Source organism: Gopherus flavomarginatus, chromosome 2 (assembly GCF_025201925.1).
Source record: "Gopherus flavomarginatus isolate rGopFla2 chromosome 2, rGopFla2.mat.asm, whole genome shotgun sequence".
NCBI lineage: Eukaryota > Metazoa > Chordata > Testudines > Testudinidae > Gopherus > Gopherus flavomarginatus.
In genome coordinates, this window is record NC_066618.1 from 126,137,936 (window position 1) to 126,155,020 (window position 17,085).

The 17,085-nt window shown below is 39.2% G+C and overlaps 1 protein-coding gene across 1 annotated transcript; it reads left to right on the top strand.

The window, feature by feature from the left end:
- The first annotated feature begins 10,573 nt into the window (after positions 1-10,573).
- Positions 10,574-15,580, top strand: IRX4 (iroquois homeobox 4). The gene is made up of 5 exons (XM_050938236.1): positions 10,574-10,618; positions 11,353-11,604; positions 12,661-12,767; positions 14,241-14,554; positions 14,838-15,580. The coding sequence occupies exons 1-5, from the start codon at positions 10,574-10,576 to the stop codon at positions 15,578-15,580; spliced, it is 1,461 nt and encodes a 486-aa protein (XP_050794193.1).
- Positions 15,581-17,085: the final 1,505 nt, after the last annotated feature.

The following is a 17,085-nucleotide window of genomic DNA, read 5'->3' on the forward strand; positions in this document are numbered from 1 at the left end:
ATTATTCCTGACTTCCAAGATTATTTTTCTGTAGTTATAATCAGTGTCATAAAATAATTTTCAGTTTTACATATTATTCCTCTGAAGCAATGATTGAGAGCTTTCAGGAAGAATTAAAATAGCTAATTAGAATAATTTAGCAGAAATTGTTTATCCTATTAAAAGCTAGTCTAACTGAAATATATAAATCTTGCTTTAATTGTATCACTGTTTTACAAGGCAATTGATTCTGTCCTGAAAACCTTCATGTGAAAAGTCTTTACTCATGTGAGTAGCACCATAGTCAATGGCACTACTCCCACAAGAAAGGATGTGTAGGATTGGGCTTCTAGTCCTCTTTTCTTCTAGTTTTATTGCATCTTCCCATGGATTAAGGACATTATTCCTGTACTCTTTACTTAGGGCTCCACTTCAGTAGGACTACTCACATGAGTAAGGTTTGTAGGACATGGCTGTCACTCCTTATTGAGGCAAAACTCTCATCACAGTCAATGATCCTGGTTCTGTGAAGCTCTAAGTATCCTGGGCATGAGGCTGAGCACTCTCACTGCCCAGTTACGTCAGTGAGTGTTGAGATGATTAGGTTTTTAAAACATATAGAATTATATTATTTCCCTATCTGATAATAATTCCCTCCACCCACTCATACATGAAATTTAGTATGAAAGCCTTTGAACTGTCTAATTCCAATAAATATTATCTACACTGAGATATAAAGATCTTCTAAACACTGTGGATACACAAATAAAGCAGTCTAACATAGACTTTAGAAAGAACTATTGCCTGCATGAAACAAATTATTTTTAGACGTATATCTTTGTGAAATATAAAAGCTTCAAAATGACCTGCCAGTAATTAAAAATCCTTGTTCTAAATTTTAACTATATAATTCTGTACACAAGCGCGCTTTTATGGATTTTGACTAATGCAGGTCAGTGCTAGATAAATATTGCATATTTAAATACACACATTGGAGTCATTGTTCAAATTAATAGCCTTTCCTTTTTTCACAGAAACCCCTAAAGGTTTTCTAATGTATTTCAGTCTTTTGAACATCACATTATGAGCTTCCTGTGAGGAAAGAAAAAGAAATGTCCCTTTTGCACATTAAGATCAACTTTGTATTTTGAGATGAGCGCAAAACTGTGTTTCAAAACCACAGGGGAATGAAAAACAGCTATAGTGAAAGTCTGATTGCTTATTTCATCATCTTAATATATCCCACATGATCTGGTCTTACTGTGTAAATATCCCAGCTATTTAAACAATTTCATTTGTGTCCTGATTAGGTAAAGGTTAAACTCAGTGTTTCTGGGGGATTCCTCGTATTGTGCATGAGTTATAAGCCTGATGTATGTTTTTAGCCCTTGTCTATATATGATTCAATATTCTGTAAAGCAAAGGCAGAAAAATATAAAAGACTAATCTTTATCTTATCAGCTCTCACAAGAGGAATGCCTTAAGGAAACATGCAGGATGCTGCTTCTAGAACAGGCTTTGGCAAGTCAGTAGGTGTCCCTATCTCTGTATCTGGTGCTGTTGGAGATGCTGATTTTCTAATGACACGTAAAACTAAAGTTTTAACCACAATTTTTAATAATTAAATAACCCTTTTTCACAAAAGAGGACTATTAACATCAGGTCGTGTCTAGCCTGGGATTGTAGCCATTGATGGAGCTTTACCAATGCAGCTGCTCCAGTACAAGCCACTGGAATGAATTCCTTGTACCAGTATAAACTATTTTGCACCTGTGCAGCAAGGTGGCAACCCCAGTTTGGAAGGAAGGTAAAAAAGTCACAAAATACTCCTGTGCATCACATCTGTGCTAGAGGTTTGCACTGGTGCAACTGTATTTGTAGATACACTGAAGTAAAGTTGCTATACTAATCTAAGATATTGTTAATAAACATTAATAAATTTAAATTATCCCTTTTGGAAATTACCAGCTGCACCTGGTTGTTGTAGCAACTGTCAAGCAAAGAGGAAGACAAAGCAGCAGATACCCCAGCTCTAAAGGAACTGAAGTATTTTGTCAAATTCTATTCTAGCTGATTTTCCAGCACAAAAATGAAATAATATTTGGAGAATGATAGTTTGGGAAATAAGTAATGGGAAGTGGGTGCTGAAAGGGGACAATATCTCTCCTTCTTGGTTGATCCTGACAGGTACAATCCTTGTAGGCATGTAGGGAACTACAGAAGGACCCAGTCCTGCAGTCTTTGTGGAAGCAAAACTCCCACTCAAGCCAAAGTGACTTTTGCTATTCAAGATTCAGCTACAAATAATCACAGTTAGAATTGGGAAGGAATTTTCAGCTACCTCATATTAGTAGTGATCTTGATGGGGTTTTACCTTTCTCCAGAGTATTGAGCCTGGATAATCTTTTATGGTCAAAGGGTCGTATCCCACAAAATCATCTGTATATTGGTGCAAATGGAAAATAGTCTTTCCCCCTTGTCTTTTATGTGTATGAATCCAGACAACAATATGAAGTCCATCTCAGTCCAGTCGAAAAGGATGAGGATCTGCCTGGACAGAGGGGAGGGTGGGGGAGAGCCATATTATTTTGAAGAACATTTTCTCACTTAGGGATTACATAAGTGAATATTCCACCAAATCATCTTTATAAAATATTGAAACAGATTGCTTTTCTTTGAGAGCTATTTGGAGAGGTAGCCTCTACAGATTAAAAGATAAACTTTTACAAGGCAGAAGAGTGAAATGGGAAAGTAAAGAATGAAATGGAGAGGCTCCTCAGCACAAATATAGGTTCCGGGCAATGGCTTTATCAAACAGAATAAAACCTCCATTCCGCACATCCACCTCTCCTCCATTGTCAAATTAAAAGGAGGCACTCCTCCTACTACAGGGAAGTTATCAAAGGCTGCAGCCAAAGGAAGGGTTTGTGCTCCACTAGCATAAGTAGTTATGTCATCTCATGGAACTAGAACGGAGCCAAACAATTCATTTGAACATGAGAAAGGTATTGCTCATGTTCCACTCAATGGGCACGTGAATGGGAAAGTGCCTCCCACCTTTGGATTTAGGTGTTTTATGTGTTAAATTAAAACACAAGGACTTGGCTAAAATTCTTCAAGGTAATGGTAGGAATGCTAGCAATACCCTTGGTAATGTTGTAATGTTTTCTGAAATCAGATATTTACATTATGTTCTCTGAAATTAAGCTAACAGTGGGAGGGCAAATCAGGAACTACGTTGCTGTGCTTTTGTTACTTTGTTTTAAAATGCAAAAGATCACTACGTGATTGGCAGTGTTTACAGCTGTCCATTATGTGCAGATAAGGAAAATGTGTTTTTTTCTTTATTTCCTTTATTTTGGTGTTTTATTTGCCTTTGAAGCTGCTTTCCCAAAGATAATCCGAAAAGAGCCTTTCTATTATAATTTTCATCAAACTTAAAATGCCACTTCACTACAATGTGCTGTATGTGTTGAACTTTGTAAGTACAGGTACATGTAAATGACACTGTCATGAAACAGTTCGGGCAAAAACAAGTTGATATGCAGAGTTGCATATTAACGTTAGTGTTCACATTTTGTAATTACTTATATGAAGATATTAGATTAAACTGGGCTTTCCCTCTCCTTTCTCAGACTCTCATCCCCACCCCCTCCCATTCTCAGATAATTTGGTATGATACACGCGGGTATTATTTCTTAAGGCTAAAGCCCTTTTCTCCTCTTCTGCCCTGTTGAGACATCTGCTATAGCTTATACATTTAAACACAAATTATATTGATCCCCCCAGACAAACACCTTTCTGAGAGTCTTGAGTACTTACACTGTTGAACAACCAAGGAAAGAAAGTGCGGATCTAAGGCAAAACTTTAGATACAGTATGCCACAGCAGAGTTGCAATACATATCAGCTAAGCTTCCTTGGGATTGCCCTGCAGCAATAGACAGGAACCTGAAAGATTTCTGGTGCGGCATAGCTGATCACCCGAGCCTGCGGTAAAAAGTCATTAGCCTGCAAGTTACTTTAACATCGTGATACCGGCTGACCACTGGCAGTGCCCCGGCCCTGTTTGTGTGTAGCAAGTTCACAGCCGAGAAACTTCGACTTTAATGAGTCACCCCAGTGGATTTCTCCTTAGAATCCCAGTCTGCTGTTGCCCATCGCTGGAGACTTTAGGACAAACAAGAATAGGAAACCGCTAGATGAGCACATAACATTCCCTTCTAAATCTGCTGGTGCTGGAACTTCCGTAGCTTTGGTCCCACTGCTACGATTCTGCTCCCCTTGAAATCAATGGGAGTTTTGCCATTGGTTTCAAAGAGGACAGGATCGGGCTCCTAATAAAAGACTGCCAAGGATCTTCAACTGATGAAAGGCATTGCAGGATACTACTGAACTGAAACGTTCTGAATGTGACCATTGTCTTTCTTGTATGGATCCAAACTGGACAGAGGAGGTGAAGGAACGTGGTTTACACCGTCCATGTATAGCTGGGGAATTGCTGCTGCAGTTCATAGTACCTGAGATCCACAATACTGACCAATCAGTTATGGAAAAAATTAAGGCCAGTAGCTGAAGCGATCCCGGCACACATTCCCTACTTGCACAGGTAACGATTGCCTTTAAGACCTCTCATCAAAAGAGAGGGAGACAAAAAAGAGAGATGTCTGTAAGTTTAGCGTCTTGCAATCTTTACTTATACAGACAAACGATAGTTTGGATGTGTGCGCAGTTAATCAAATCTGGTAGATGGTTGCCTTACAGCGTGTACAACCTGCAGATCATTAGGTTAAAAGGAGGACGTTCGTGTCCTTTCAGAATCAATGCAATTATTGTTTGACTCAAGGACAATATTTGGCGTGGCAGCACTAATTTTACTAACCTGCTGTGAATTATGGTGTCCCCCTCGCCATAAACAGCTTTTATAAGCCGAGGAATCAAGGAATGCTTGCATCCTTTTTCAAAGGAAATGTTGAAACTTGAGTGTCTGTCTGGTCGTGTTGGAAAGTGTTAATCAGTAGGAAAGAGTGTGATCAGTGAAGCTATTCACTTGAACGTCACTCTAGTACAGAGGGTTAGTGAAGTGATTGTGGCGCCTAGGGACTGAAAGCACTATTCCACTCCAGTCAGGTATTATACACTGAGAAATGTCTACATTAGTTCTCTATGGCTCTCTGCAAAGGGAGTCACTGCAGACAAGAGACGAGATCTCCTGCCATGGAAAAGCTCTCACTAGAAGATTTTAGTCGAAGCCTGGCGTGATCTCAGGTAAAGAAACCTTCTGCTTGTTTTGATGATAGGGCTTTTTCTTCTTCTTTTTTCCCTCAGAGCCTGCTTCACCAGCAAGCCAGCTGAAAACTAACTGCTAAGGAGAAGAGAAAGTACCTGTGATAAATCATTTGGCTTTGTGCAGCTTTACCTAGGACAGAGTACAAATATAATCTAGCAGGCATGTTATTTCTTGGTAAGGGATGTGGATATTAGCGTGTGTTAAGGTAGGGTACTGGATTATATGTCAAACTTTGAAAGGAACTGAAGTTGATCTTGCAGTAAGAAAGTTTTATCTGCACATTGAAGTATTGTAAAGCTGTTCATTGCCAACAGCTCGAAGGGGGAAAGGAGGGAGCGTTTGAATGCTTAGGAACCTGCGGCACTTTGGAAATTGAAAAGAAAAATCTTGTGTGATCTTCGCTTTGCTAATGAAATAGTGGCTGTAGTCTGCGCAATCTACAGAGCATAGAAATGTTATTGCACAATAGGGTCCACCTAACCGTTCAGCGAGTGCCTATGTTCTGTTTCAGCTGCTCCTGGATGCTGAAAACGTGCGTGTGTGTATCTTGGCTCAAGTTCTTAAGTGTTAAAAGTTAATAAATATAAAGACTAGTGTGAGAATGTGATCCTTCTTGCATTAATCTAGATTGTCAAGAGGATTTAAGTAAAGACTATAAATAAAACTGTTCCAAGTGAATACGTTTAAGCAACTGATTTTACATGTATTTGTAACTTAGGTAAATTAATATCAGAGATGCCCTTTTAGGCAATCATTGTGTATGTCATCATCATAACTCTAGAAATCACAGATCATAGTGAGGGCATTTAGATATGTGTGTACAAGAGATATGAAAAACTCACTATCCCTTGATGTAGATTGCAGTGTATGTAATTACACTTCACATACACTTTTTTCAACATCTATGTATTTAATGTCAATACTGACTTGATAGGAGCTAATTCACTTGGAAATGTTACAGGCTGCCCTCAGTTCCATGTCAGATCCCAAATGGGCAACACGTAGAGCTTCACAACCTTTGTCAGACAGTGAGTCCAGGCTGTTTAAATCATTAACCTGAAAACAAAGCAAAGGCGACCGAAAGATCTTACTAACATCTATTTAACCCATAAGTATATACCGTCGCCCAGAAATATTTCATAGCGAGGCAACGACACCTCCAAAGCCGAAGGAACTGGGCATATATCCAGTGAAGCTGTAGCTGTATAACTGCAGCTAGATCGCGTCCCTGAAGACGTCCATCAAAGCCTTAGCCTTAAAAGAGCTTCCGTGTTTTACCTGCTGTGGCCTGTTCAAGTATCACGATGTTTCCTTCTTGTTTCATGTTTTCATAATAAAACTTGTCTGAACATTGGCTCCAGTTTCTTTGAGAAGAAGAAAAATCAACTAGTTTGTAGTAACCCTTTAAGACATACTTCGTTACGCTTTGACTCTCAAAGATATGTTTGTGTTTTTGCACTTCTTACATTGGGAAACTCTGCAGCACTTCATGTTGATTTAAACGGTTTTACTTTCTTTAACTTAGCAAATAGCTCCGGTTGGTTATTTTGCTCCAGTGCTGTTCACTCTTTTGTACAAGAAAGGGGCTTGGCAAGAATATTTTTTTTATTACGTACCAAATGCTTGCATTTTCCAAATGCTTGAGGACATAGCCCGCAGCATTAATCGTCTTTACTTGGATTTGAACAATGTTATGTTGTTCATGTGCAAGAGCCACAAAGATTTTAAATCATTGCATGTTGTGCTCTGGCACTAGAAATTCATGATGAAATATAACTTCGTTGAGTTTCTCATCAACAAAGAACCATTATTCGTATACTGTAAGTGACAAAAGAGCAACACTTTGTGTCTAGGTAACGCCCGTTTTATGATGTAAATTATTTAAAAAATGTAAAGACAGTTTTGGGAGTACCAATTGGTACTGGTGTAATACGGAGTTAAGGGAAAGTAATATAACAGGCAGACTGGAAAAAATGACAAATTATTGTAGTGATTAATAAGGGAACCTTCGGTGCAGAAAACCGAATATCAGTGGATTTGCCTGATACAGGGTAGTGAAAGACATTGTAGACGTATAAATAGACAAGGAATATAAATATTGAATCTGGTCTTGTATTGTAAAGATTAATCGACTCATCTAAATATCAATCCTGCTGTGTTATGGGTGTCACTGCTGGGTTGACGTCTGCAGTAGCATCAAAAGAAAAAGACAAGATATGCAGTTTGAAAAACTGTAAGATTGTTCTACAGCTTCTCCAAACAGTTCTCCAGCTTTATCAGCTAATTACAATGCTTTGCACTGAGCCACTCTTGAGATAAGTGCAGCTGTTTTCCTCCCCAGCACCAGTGCATAATGTTCCAGTGTTTATGTAAGCAAAAGCCAGTGCAAATCTCTTAAGGAAGACCATGTTTATACATTCGTGGATTTTCTCAATTATTTTTTTCACAAAATCCTCCAGAAGGTTATACATTATATTATCTGTAATAATAAATAACTAAAAGTAGCATTGTGTTCTGGAAACGCTGAATAACTGGAAAGAATAAGTAAGAGTTTCATTGTAGCATAAGCCCCAATGGCTAGTTCATTATTATTCACAGAAAGAAGGTGATATTAGCATTGCAGGTGAGAAAGGAATAAACACACTCTCCCAAGAAATCAATGCGGAATTCAAAAACAATTATTAATGTCATTTGACTCCTGTTCTTTATGCATTTATCCCAGCTACAGACACTAAACTGTCTGAATAATTTGCATGTACTGTATCTAGTTGTTATCTGGGAACTATTTAAGATGCCGTAGGACACCGCTTGTTATAGTCTAACCCAATCCTAGAACTAGTATTTTCATCTGTAAATTAAAGCAATTACGCAGCAGATATTGTATTATGTGTACTGTGGTCTCCAGATAGTCATCAATCACCCTCAATCGAGCTGTCAGAGTGGGCAGATTCGTTTCTGGGAGGCAGTCTTCCAGCTGGGGAGAAGAAGAGAACATCATCATTAATTAGAGTGTGACCCTGGGGCTATTCACATGTCTGAACCCAGGAATCTCTCCGAGCAAGTCTGCACACCATGGAGCAGCACGCCACTGCTCCATCAGCCACGGCTCAAACGCAACGAGCTGTTCTCTAGTTCCTCCAAAAGGCTCACGGATGCCTGGCTAACTTGCTGCCAAATTACTCTGGCAGTTTGTTGTTCTTTGGAGCCTTAGTTTTAGCAGTTTGCTCCCTATACATTATTGACAATTACTGCCGCCACAGCAGAGGTCACTTCCCTAGAGAAGAAAGCCTATGGTGACTCCCAATGCCACATTAGCTGCTTTGCGGTGCCGTTATACCCCACAGAAAGTACGGAACTGGTAGCCTGGGTAAATCGAGGAGTTTGTACAGATCATGGGAATTCGGTATTCTGAAAGGAGATTACTTCCCCCTGTTTATTTACCATGACAGGAGTATGTCAAAAGTAAACAAATCTCTTCTGCAATGGGCTTTCAACAACAAAGTTTCACAAACAGGATTATTAGAACTGTAGGGCAGTGTCAGAAACTGCAGCGCTGCACAGAGCGGATAAAATGGTTCTGCCTTTTGCCTTTCGGTTCAGACCAGCTCCTGCATCCGGTACCCGGAGCCAGGTGCTAAAGGTCCCCTAGTCCCTACCAAAATCTGCGGGAGTTGGGGATGGTCAGCCGCAAGTGGAATTGGGCCTTTCATCCCCACTCAAGCAACATGGCAACTAAATCAAATTAGAGTATAATCTCAGGAGTGAAACCGCGGGATTTGGCTCCACAGAGCGATTTAAAACACTTCTCATGTATAAACGGACTCTTTCTGCTCCAGATCCATAGTGGGAGGGCTATTGAGATTAACGAAATACAGTCTAAAAGCGCTTGAGAACAATGAAGGGACCGATCCTGATACCATTGAAATCAATGGGAGTTTTACCATTGGCTTCAGTGGGGATAGGATTAGGCCCTTGATTTGTAAAATTATTTGACCTGCCATGCTCACACAAACAATAATGTTTAAATTATATCATCTAGATCATCCGCCTCTGAAGGGGGAATGCTAGGCTTCAAACAGAGTCTAAAACACCGAAGAAAGCTATTTTAATAACTAATCTCAAAAGGCAGAGTTGAGGTGATATCAAGAGTGCTATGAGTGTGAGTTTTCCCAGAATATCGGGTAAAAAGCTGCTAACTATGCATTTTAAATATTTTGTAACCCATAAAGACAAACGGTTCTTTGATAAATTCGCCATCCAACCACATAAAGTATCATTGTCCCATTCCGATCCTGCATTCTCGCAGCACCTTACTGTCCCATTCACTTCAATGCATGAGCAAAGCAGGATCGGACCCTAAAGAAGGTAAAAGTTGACTTTTCTAACAAAATTACAAATATTGATACCGTGATCAAATTATTTTCAGTGTGAACACCCATGTCTTTAGTCATTGCCTGGAACGTATATTTATAGTGTTTTTAAATTTAATCGCGCATCTGGACTAAAGAATGAAAAAACAACAACCCAAAACTGATCCCATGTGGTTTATTGTCAGTGTTACTGCTAATTTTAACTGTCGATTAAATCTTAAATGAAGACTCACTCGTGTGTCTCTTCATATGTCTCATTTGTAATTGAGACTAATTATTGTGGTGGGATGGGAAGAAGCAGCTGCTCATTAATTAATTTCTAATTAAAAGGGTTTGCCATCCTTCAATGACTAAGGGGGAAATCTTAGTTGGTGTAATATTGATTCTTGAGATCAAAACCATTCACAGTCGTCCTACAAAACCATATTAAAATACTATAAACTCAAATATCTGATGTTTGAGTGCTCTCCAAACTTTGCTTTGTATATTCTTAACACAAACTCAAACCTACCCAAATGAATGTTAAACTTGCAAACGGGTCAAATTGAGTAGGCTTAATATAACGTCAGAGTCTCTGCTGCTTATAAAATGTGTATCTGAGTTGAACTGTTTGAACTACTTTTCCTTTATGTTCTTTTTTTCGTGTGTGCAAAACATTTATTTCTGTCGCCACGTTTGTCAATCTCTGAGTCCACATGTAGAAATTACTTCTAGTTTGTAGCTGTAGAAAAAATGCTACATTGATTATACATATTTTCAGCTAAAAAAGTTTAAGATTCATGTAGGTAAATTAAATATGGTATTCTGCTTCGTCCTATAAGCATCTAGGAACCTGTGGTTACCAATCAATTGGTACAACAGTGCAGAGCAAGGCTGCAATAGCGTGCAGATCAGACGTCTCTCCTTGTTTCTAGATAACTGGGAGCCTCTGTACCATGTCATATCCTCAGTTTGGATACCCTTACTCTTCTGCACCCCAGGTAAGACTCGATTGTCTGCAAACGTTAATTGATTGAATTTCAGTCATTATTGATTTCTACCGTTCAGTGCTAAAAGCTGCAGTGTTCCTTTATAGTACGTGAAAGCGTGAAATTGATTACGCACTCAGTCTGTTTATAAGACATTTAAGTTTGTGTGCATATTTGTAAAACGAAAGGAGCATACAGTATTTAGGGTGTTCGGGGGGGCGGGGGATGCGAGACGAAGGGAGATGGGGGATGGAAACCCTCCAAGAATAATATTTTATCTTCCGGACTAGGTTTACTATTTACACACTGAAAAGGGAAGTTACTGAAATATCTATTGTAGAAACATAATGGGATATTTGAAACCCGCAGTTTAATAATATATGTATGTAGGGCTGTTACAAATCTGCAGTCAAAATAAATATGCATGAGTGATTTAGAAAAAAAAGGTTTAAAAACGCAGATGGGGAGCATTGTGCTGCAAGTGAAGACAAATGATGTCAACACTTTGTACAACCCGTTATAAAAAGTTACTTTTAAAAGCATTTAGTATAAGGAGCCTGAAAACCTGACGTAGCCGCCCCCTTGTAGAGATTTTCATCAACACTTGAGAGTTTTGTCTTCCTTTTTTAACTGATGAAATATCTAATCTGTACATTTCCCGAAACCTTAATTTCCTCTGCCATTAAAGGAAACAAATGTCTAAACTTAGCTGCAGGTTTTAAAAAAGTTTTCCTCCTTTCCCTTAGTTCCTGATGACCACCAATTCCCTGACAACTTGCTGTGAGTCTAGTGGCAGGACTCTGACAGATTCAGGCGCTGCAGCCTCGGCTCAGACCCCAGTCTATTGTCCTGTATACGAAAGCAGGCTGTTAGCCACAGCCAGACACGAGCTCAATTCTGCAGCTGCCTTAGGAGTCTATGGAAATCCTTACACAAGTACCCAGGGCTATGGAAACTACGTTACCTATGGCACTGAAGCTTCTGCCTTCTATTCTTTGGTAAGCAATCCTAGAATCTTCTTGTCACTCATTAGTAAAACAAATCCCAGCTCAAAAGATAAATGAAAACATATCTTCTCGCTTCTTGGCTTGCGTGTTGGAGTCCTCCCTAGAGGAAATCTGTGTTCTCCCCTCGCTTCTGAATTGGAACTGTTCACTAAGACTAACATTCACAGGCTGTTATGTTTAGATTGCTATATTAAGTCAGTCATGTTTTCCGAACAGAGACCACTTTAAGCAGTTCTACTAAATACCTAAATACATGTAGTTGTTTACGTAAGCCTATTTTCTGACTATCGACGCATAGCTCTGCCTTTTTAGCGGCCTCTCTAATTATAAGTATGCTTAGCAGTTACATGATACTACAGTTAAAAGACAGTTCTGTGAAACTGATGAACGACACTGGAATGAACGATATAGCTAGACTGGTAGTTCAAAGTTGCATATACAGAGGAGCAGAACAATCCATATACCTTGGAATGAGCTTTTTCTTTGGCATCATTATAGCATGGGTTAATGTGTGTATTGATTTCACTGACTGCTGAAATTCCAGACCTTTGCTACAGCCAAAACATATCTTACTGTAAGACCACAGCAGTAAAGTTGCCATTCATCTTTCATTTCCTTTGCACATTGTATTTCCGATTAATTAAAGGAGATAGTTGTTAGTAGCTAAGATGTTATTAAAAGTTTAAACGCTTGTTCTCACTTTCTATGTCATTGTTTTATGATGTTAATACATGTAATGTGCTCTCGGTTCTGTAGAGAAGGGAACTGTGAATTAAGCTTTCCCTAGTTATTTCGGTTAGGAGACTACTTGTTAATAAGAAGGGACACCGGTTCATTATTGTAATCAAATACGAGGCAATTGTTTCGGAACCAAACACTGCTGTGGAAAACAATATATTCCATAGCAACATTGTAACATTTGTTTTACATTTTACCATAAATGTAACAAGCCAATTCACTTCCCTTAACCACTTCTAAGGCGAGAAACGGGGCGGCGGGACTAGGGGTGGGAACTGGTGAAAGGACAGACTCGATTTTGTGTTACAGAACAGTTTCGACGCGAAGGATGGGAGTGGATCTGCGCATGCGGGTATTACCCAGGCGGCTGCCTACTATCCCTACGATCACACACTCAGTCAGTATCAATATGACAGGTAAGAAACAAACAATTAAACAGACGTAACGACGAGTGATTTTTCCTAAGCAGGAGACATTTTAAACAGTGAAACACTGTGTCCTTTAACAATGAATTATTAATCAAGGTAAGACAGGCAAATAAATAATTAGACAAAATGGAAGCCTACATTTTTCCTTTGACAAACCTTACATTTGTATATTACCTGGAGACTGAAGAGGGACCTACTGGGCAGGCTGCTCAAGCAGTGTAGTAAAAACCAAAGCTTTCTTCTGAATGTTAACACTAAATCAATCATGGGGGGAGGGGCGGTGGAGAGGGGGACAGGCTAAATAACCACAAATTTGTGTTTGTCAGCACTGAGCAGTGCTGTGGGGCTACAACAGTAACCCTGTGCCTGACCCCTGACTTTAGCAAACTATGTATCAAATATCCTACGTCCCCCTTTTCGTCATGTAATTCAATTAATTTCATTATTCTACTATAGTAAACTGAATGTTTTAACAAATGGGAGTACCTCTGAAAAACTCAAATGAGGCCTAAATACCTTGGGAGTACTTGAAGTGATCATACCAATTTATCTTGGTTCTTTGGTAATATTTTATAGAAACTTTTTCTAAGTATATGTTTATGTTTAAACAAATTGTTCTCTCAACCCAGCACGTGGTCCTTTACTTTTCAAGGAACTATACTTTCCATTAGCCAATTTTGTATTAATTAGCTTTTCCTATATTGTGTTAAATTGAACAGTTCTTTTATCTTGGGTATGTTTATTAGTTTTAAAACAGCACAAAACCACTTAAACCATCTCAACCTTTTAAGCCCACTGGGTGCCGATGACCTTTCCTGGATGATGTGCATTAAATATTCAGGTGCAGTCCAGTGTCTTCTGCGTCACGTTTTTGCAATTTCAGGAACAAAAGGGTAGGAGAGATTACTAATAAAAGAAATAAAAAGGAAATATATTTCTGTTAACAGTTACACCCTGAGGTCACTTAAATGTATTTTATCTGAGCAGGATTTATCAAACAGCTGAAAAGCAGAACTTTTGTGTGCGGTCTATGCGTTTCTAAGATGTTTCTGTCACACAAGTTGTTAAAATGGACTTTGCCATTTACTTAAATAAAAATAGACATTTTCTTTTCTATTTATTCTTCAAAGGTTATTGTACAATTGAATTAAAACATTTCTTATGCCCAGTATTTCTCATTTTAAAATGGTAGGTTATCATTGCTGCTTTCTTACCACTGAATTGTTGGGGTAAATCATTACTAAAAGCTTTTTACGACCCCACAGGTTTTGATACAGTATTCCTCCGACTGTGATTAGTGCTAGAAGAAGGTACAGCTAATGCTCTCTCCTAGGACCTGGTCCAAATTCCATGTATCTTTCCTTTGGCTTCAGTGGGCTTTGGATCAGGTTCTCAAAGACCACCTCGCTGTATCTTTGACATGATCTACATATGATGTCATATATGTCTTGTGAACTACAGATATGGCACCATGGATGGAGGCACCCGAAGAAAAAATGCTACTCGTGAAACCACCAGTACACTGAAGGCATGGCTGCAGGAGCACAGGAAGAACCCTTACCCCACCAAGGGCGAGAAGATCATGCTGGCCATCATCACCAAGATGACCCTCACGCAGGTCTCCACCTGGTTCGCCAATGCCCGGAGAAGGCTCAAGAAGGAGAACAAGATGACCTGGCCTCCAAGGAACAAGTGTTCCGATGAGAAGAGATCCTACGAAGAGGAAGAGGAGGAAGAGTCACAGGAAGACAATATGAAGAATGAGAAAAATGATGGTATTTTATTAAATATACATTTACAATTAACCAGCAAAATTCTAGAGTAGCCAGATCAGTTTTCAGTTTCCCTTTTGACTGTTTTTATTATGAGCGTTGTTGCATGAGCGGGTAGGATACTTATGAATTGCACATAAGAAACATATATTCAGAATTGCAGTTGTATTCTTTATTAGAAACGCCCTTTTAAATAGTACTCCGGATCTTTAGAGATGGTATTACGTTAAAGAAGCCCCGTGGTGCTATTTATTCCGTATGCTTTACTGTTTTCCCATTCCTGCAGAGGCCACCGGCAAAGAAGAAAAAGAGCTGGAACTGAGTGATTTGGATGACTTTGACCCTATTGAGTCGGAGAGTTCAGAATGCGAATTGAAACAGCCCTTCCAGCATCTGGAGAGCAGCCAGATGAGGGCAGCCGACACATGTGCTACTGATCATTGCAAGGAGCCTTCTCTAAAGACGCCCATCCCAGCGGCCACCATTGAAGAAGACCTGGAGAGAGCTAAAAACTGTCTCAAGAATGTGGTGGACGAATGTGAGCAAGACTTAATCAATGTAAGGCAGAGAAGCTGTGAGTCCAAAATGTGTTTCCAGCAGGGGCCACAAATATTGGAGACAAAGCCCAGGATTTGGTCCCTGGCTCACACTGCCACTTCTCTAAACCAAACTGAGTATCCTTCCTGCATGCTGAAACGCCAAGGAGTCTCCTCCTCCGTTGCAGTTTCCGCTCCTGTTAGTGTCATTGACAGACATCAGGATTCCCCAGTCACCAATCTCAGGAACTGGGTGGATGGGGTGTTTCATGACCCCATATTCAGACACAGTACTTTGAACCAAGCTTTGAGCAACACAACAGTTTCCTGGGCTACCACCAAAGGGGCCATTCTGGAAACGGGATCTTTAGGACGCTCAATTGGGAACAGTACTAACGTGCTAAAAGGCCAACTGTCAAACTTGTCCCACCAGGACTCAAATAAAGAATTTCTTCCATTTCCCAAATCAGGAAGCAAAATGTTTTGTTCTTAACAACACCCCAAGTGGCAAAGAACTTTCCAACACCTGAAGAGTGGGATACACTGAAAAGAGATTTGGAAGAATTTAAATTTAAATATAATTTTTTTAAAATGACAAAGATAAGGATTTAAAGTTCAGTTTGCTTAGTTAAACGGGCAGACTTTATTCATTGCTGTTTTGAAGAATTTCTGTTGGCTGCGACTTTAAGGGATCAATGTCGTGAAAATAATTTAACTCCATGTCTAAAAGCACGTACTATTGTGTAGGCGTACTTAAAAGTTTACATCCAAAAGTTTACAAACGAGAAATTTAAATTCTGATATTTAATTTAAGGCATGCCAATATTAGTTATAAAGACTTCTCAGATTTTTTCCTTCTGATTTCATTGTTACCATATAATTCACGAACGGCACTTATACCAAGTTTACACTATTGCACAAATTTACCTTGACAAATATATTAAAAAAGTATGTTCACTCCAATAAATTGTCTGTTTCAGAAGTAAAAATTAGTGGTGGCGTTTTGCATTACAAAATAAATATGTTCCAGTTTTAGAATGTGTGTTCATGGGTGTTCCAGTAATTTAAAGAAATGTCAAGATGAGTGCATTAATACTAGAAAAAGTTAATGAAATGTCAATAAATCACTAGCATAACTACAAACAAATTTATTTAAATCAGAAAGATTGATACTTTTTCATTGGGCCTTATTTTTTTCTCTCTGTCTGTGTAAAGGAATCCAGAATGTTCTAAACTCGGAGATCCTTGAGCAAATAACGGTCTAAGATTTCTCCTTTGAACAGGTAGTTATTGTTATGTTTTCAAGTAGAGCATTACATTTACCAGGTTGTACTCTGTTAAAGAACGCCGTGTTAATGAATACTATGTGTTACACTGGAATATGGATGTCCAGTCTCAAGAGCCCTTCTCTGCTAGAGAAACACAGGGCCATCCATCATTACATTTGTTGAGTTTGACAGTTGTCGTCCAGGAAAGGAGAGGGGAAAGAAAAACAATAACAGGAGTTAAATATTCATCCTTTAAAACAATATTAGAAAGAAAGGAAGGAAGGAAGGAAATGTGAGAGGAGAGAGAAGTGTAGTTGTGCTCTAGATTTGCTGAAATAAAGGGGGGGGGGAACAGAAGGAGGAGAGAAAAAAGTAGACTCCAGCTGCCCACTAATGTGAGGGTAGACAGTGTCCGCTGTATAAACCTGAGAACAGAGAAGGGGGAGGTGGATCTTGGAGACTAGGCTGGGGGAAATCACCCCGGGACCCAGAGTTTGCCGCTGTGGCAGGGGAATCTCTTTTTATGAGTGCGAAGCAATTGATTCATATGGAAAATTTGATATTTTAAAGAACCGTTTTAGCTTCAAGCTCCTCTGATAGTATGAAGAATCGTTGATTCTCCATGAATATTTCAGCACTTCAGGACAGATGCTTTACCGTTTTGACATTAAATAGAGTGCAGCCAAGAGAAAGAGCTCGTTCTCCGTGTGATTCAGGAGGTCTCGCTGCC

Bases quoted from the DNA above. Each gene is read 5' to 3' on its own strand.
- IRX4 (XM_050938236.1), top strand. From the start codon at position 10,574: ATGTCATATCCTCAGTTTGGATACCCTTACTCTTCTGCACCCCAG. The intron at 10,619-11,352 runs GTAAGACTCGAT...CCTTTCCCTTAG, and splicing joins CTTACTCTTCTGCACCCCAG to TTCCTGATGACCACCAATTC. The intron at 12,768-14,240 runs GTAAGAAACAAA...TGTGAACTACAG, and splicing joins AGTCAGTATCAATATGACAG to ATATGGCACCATGGATGGAG.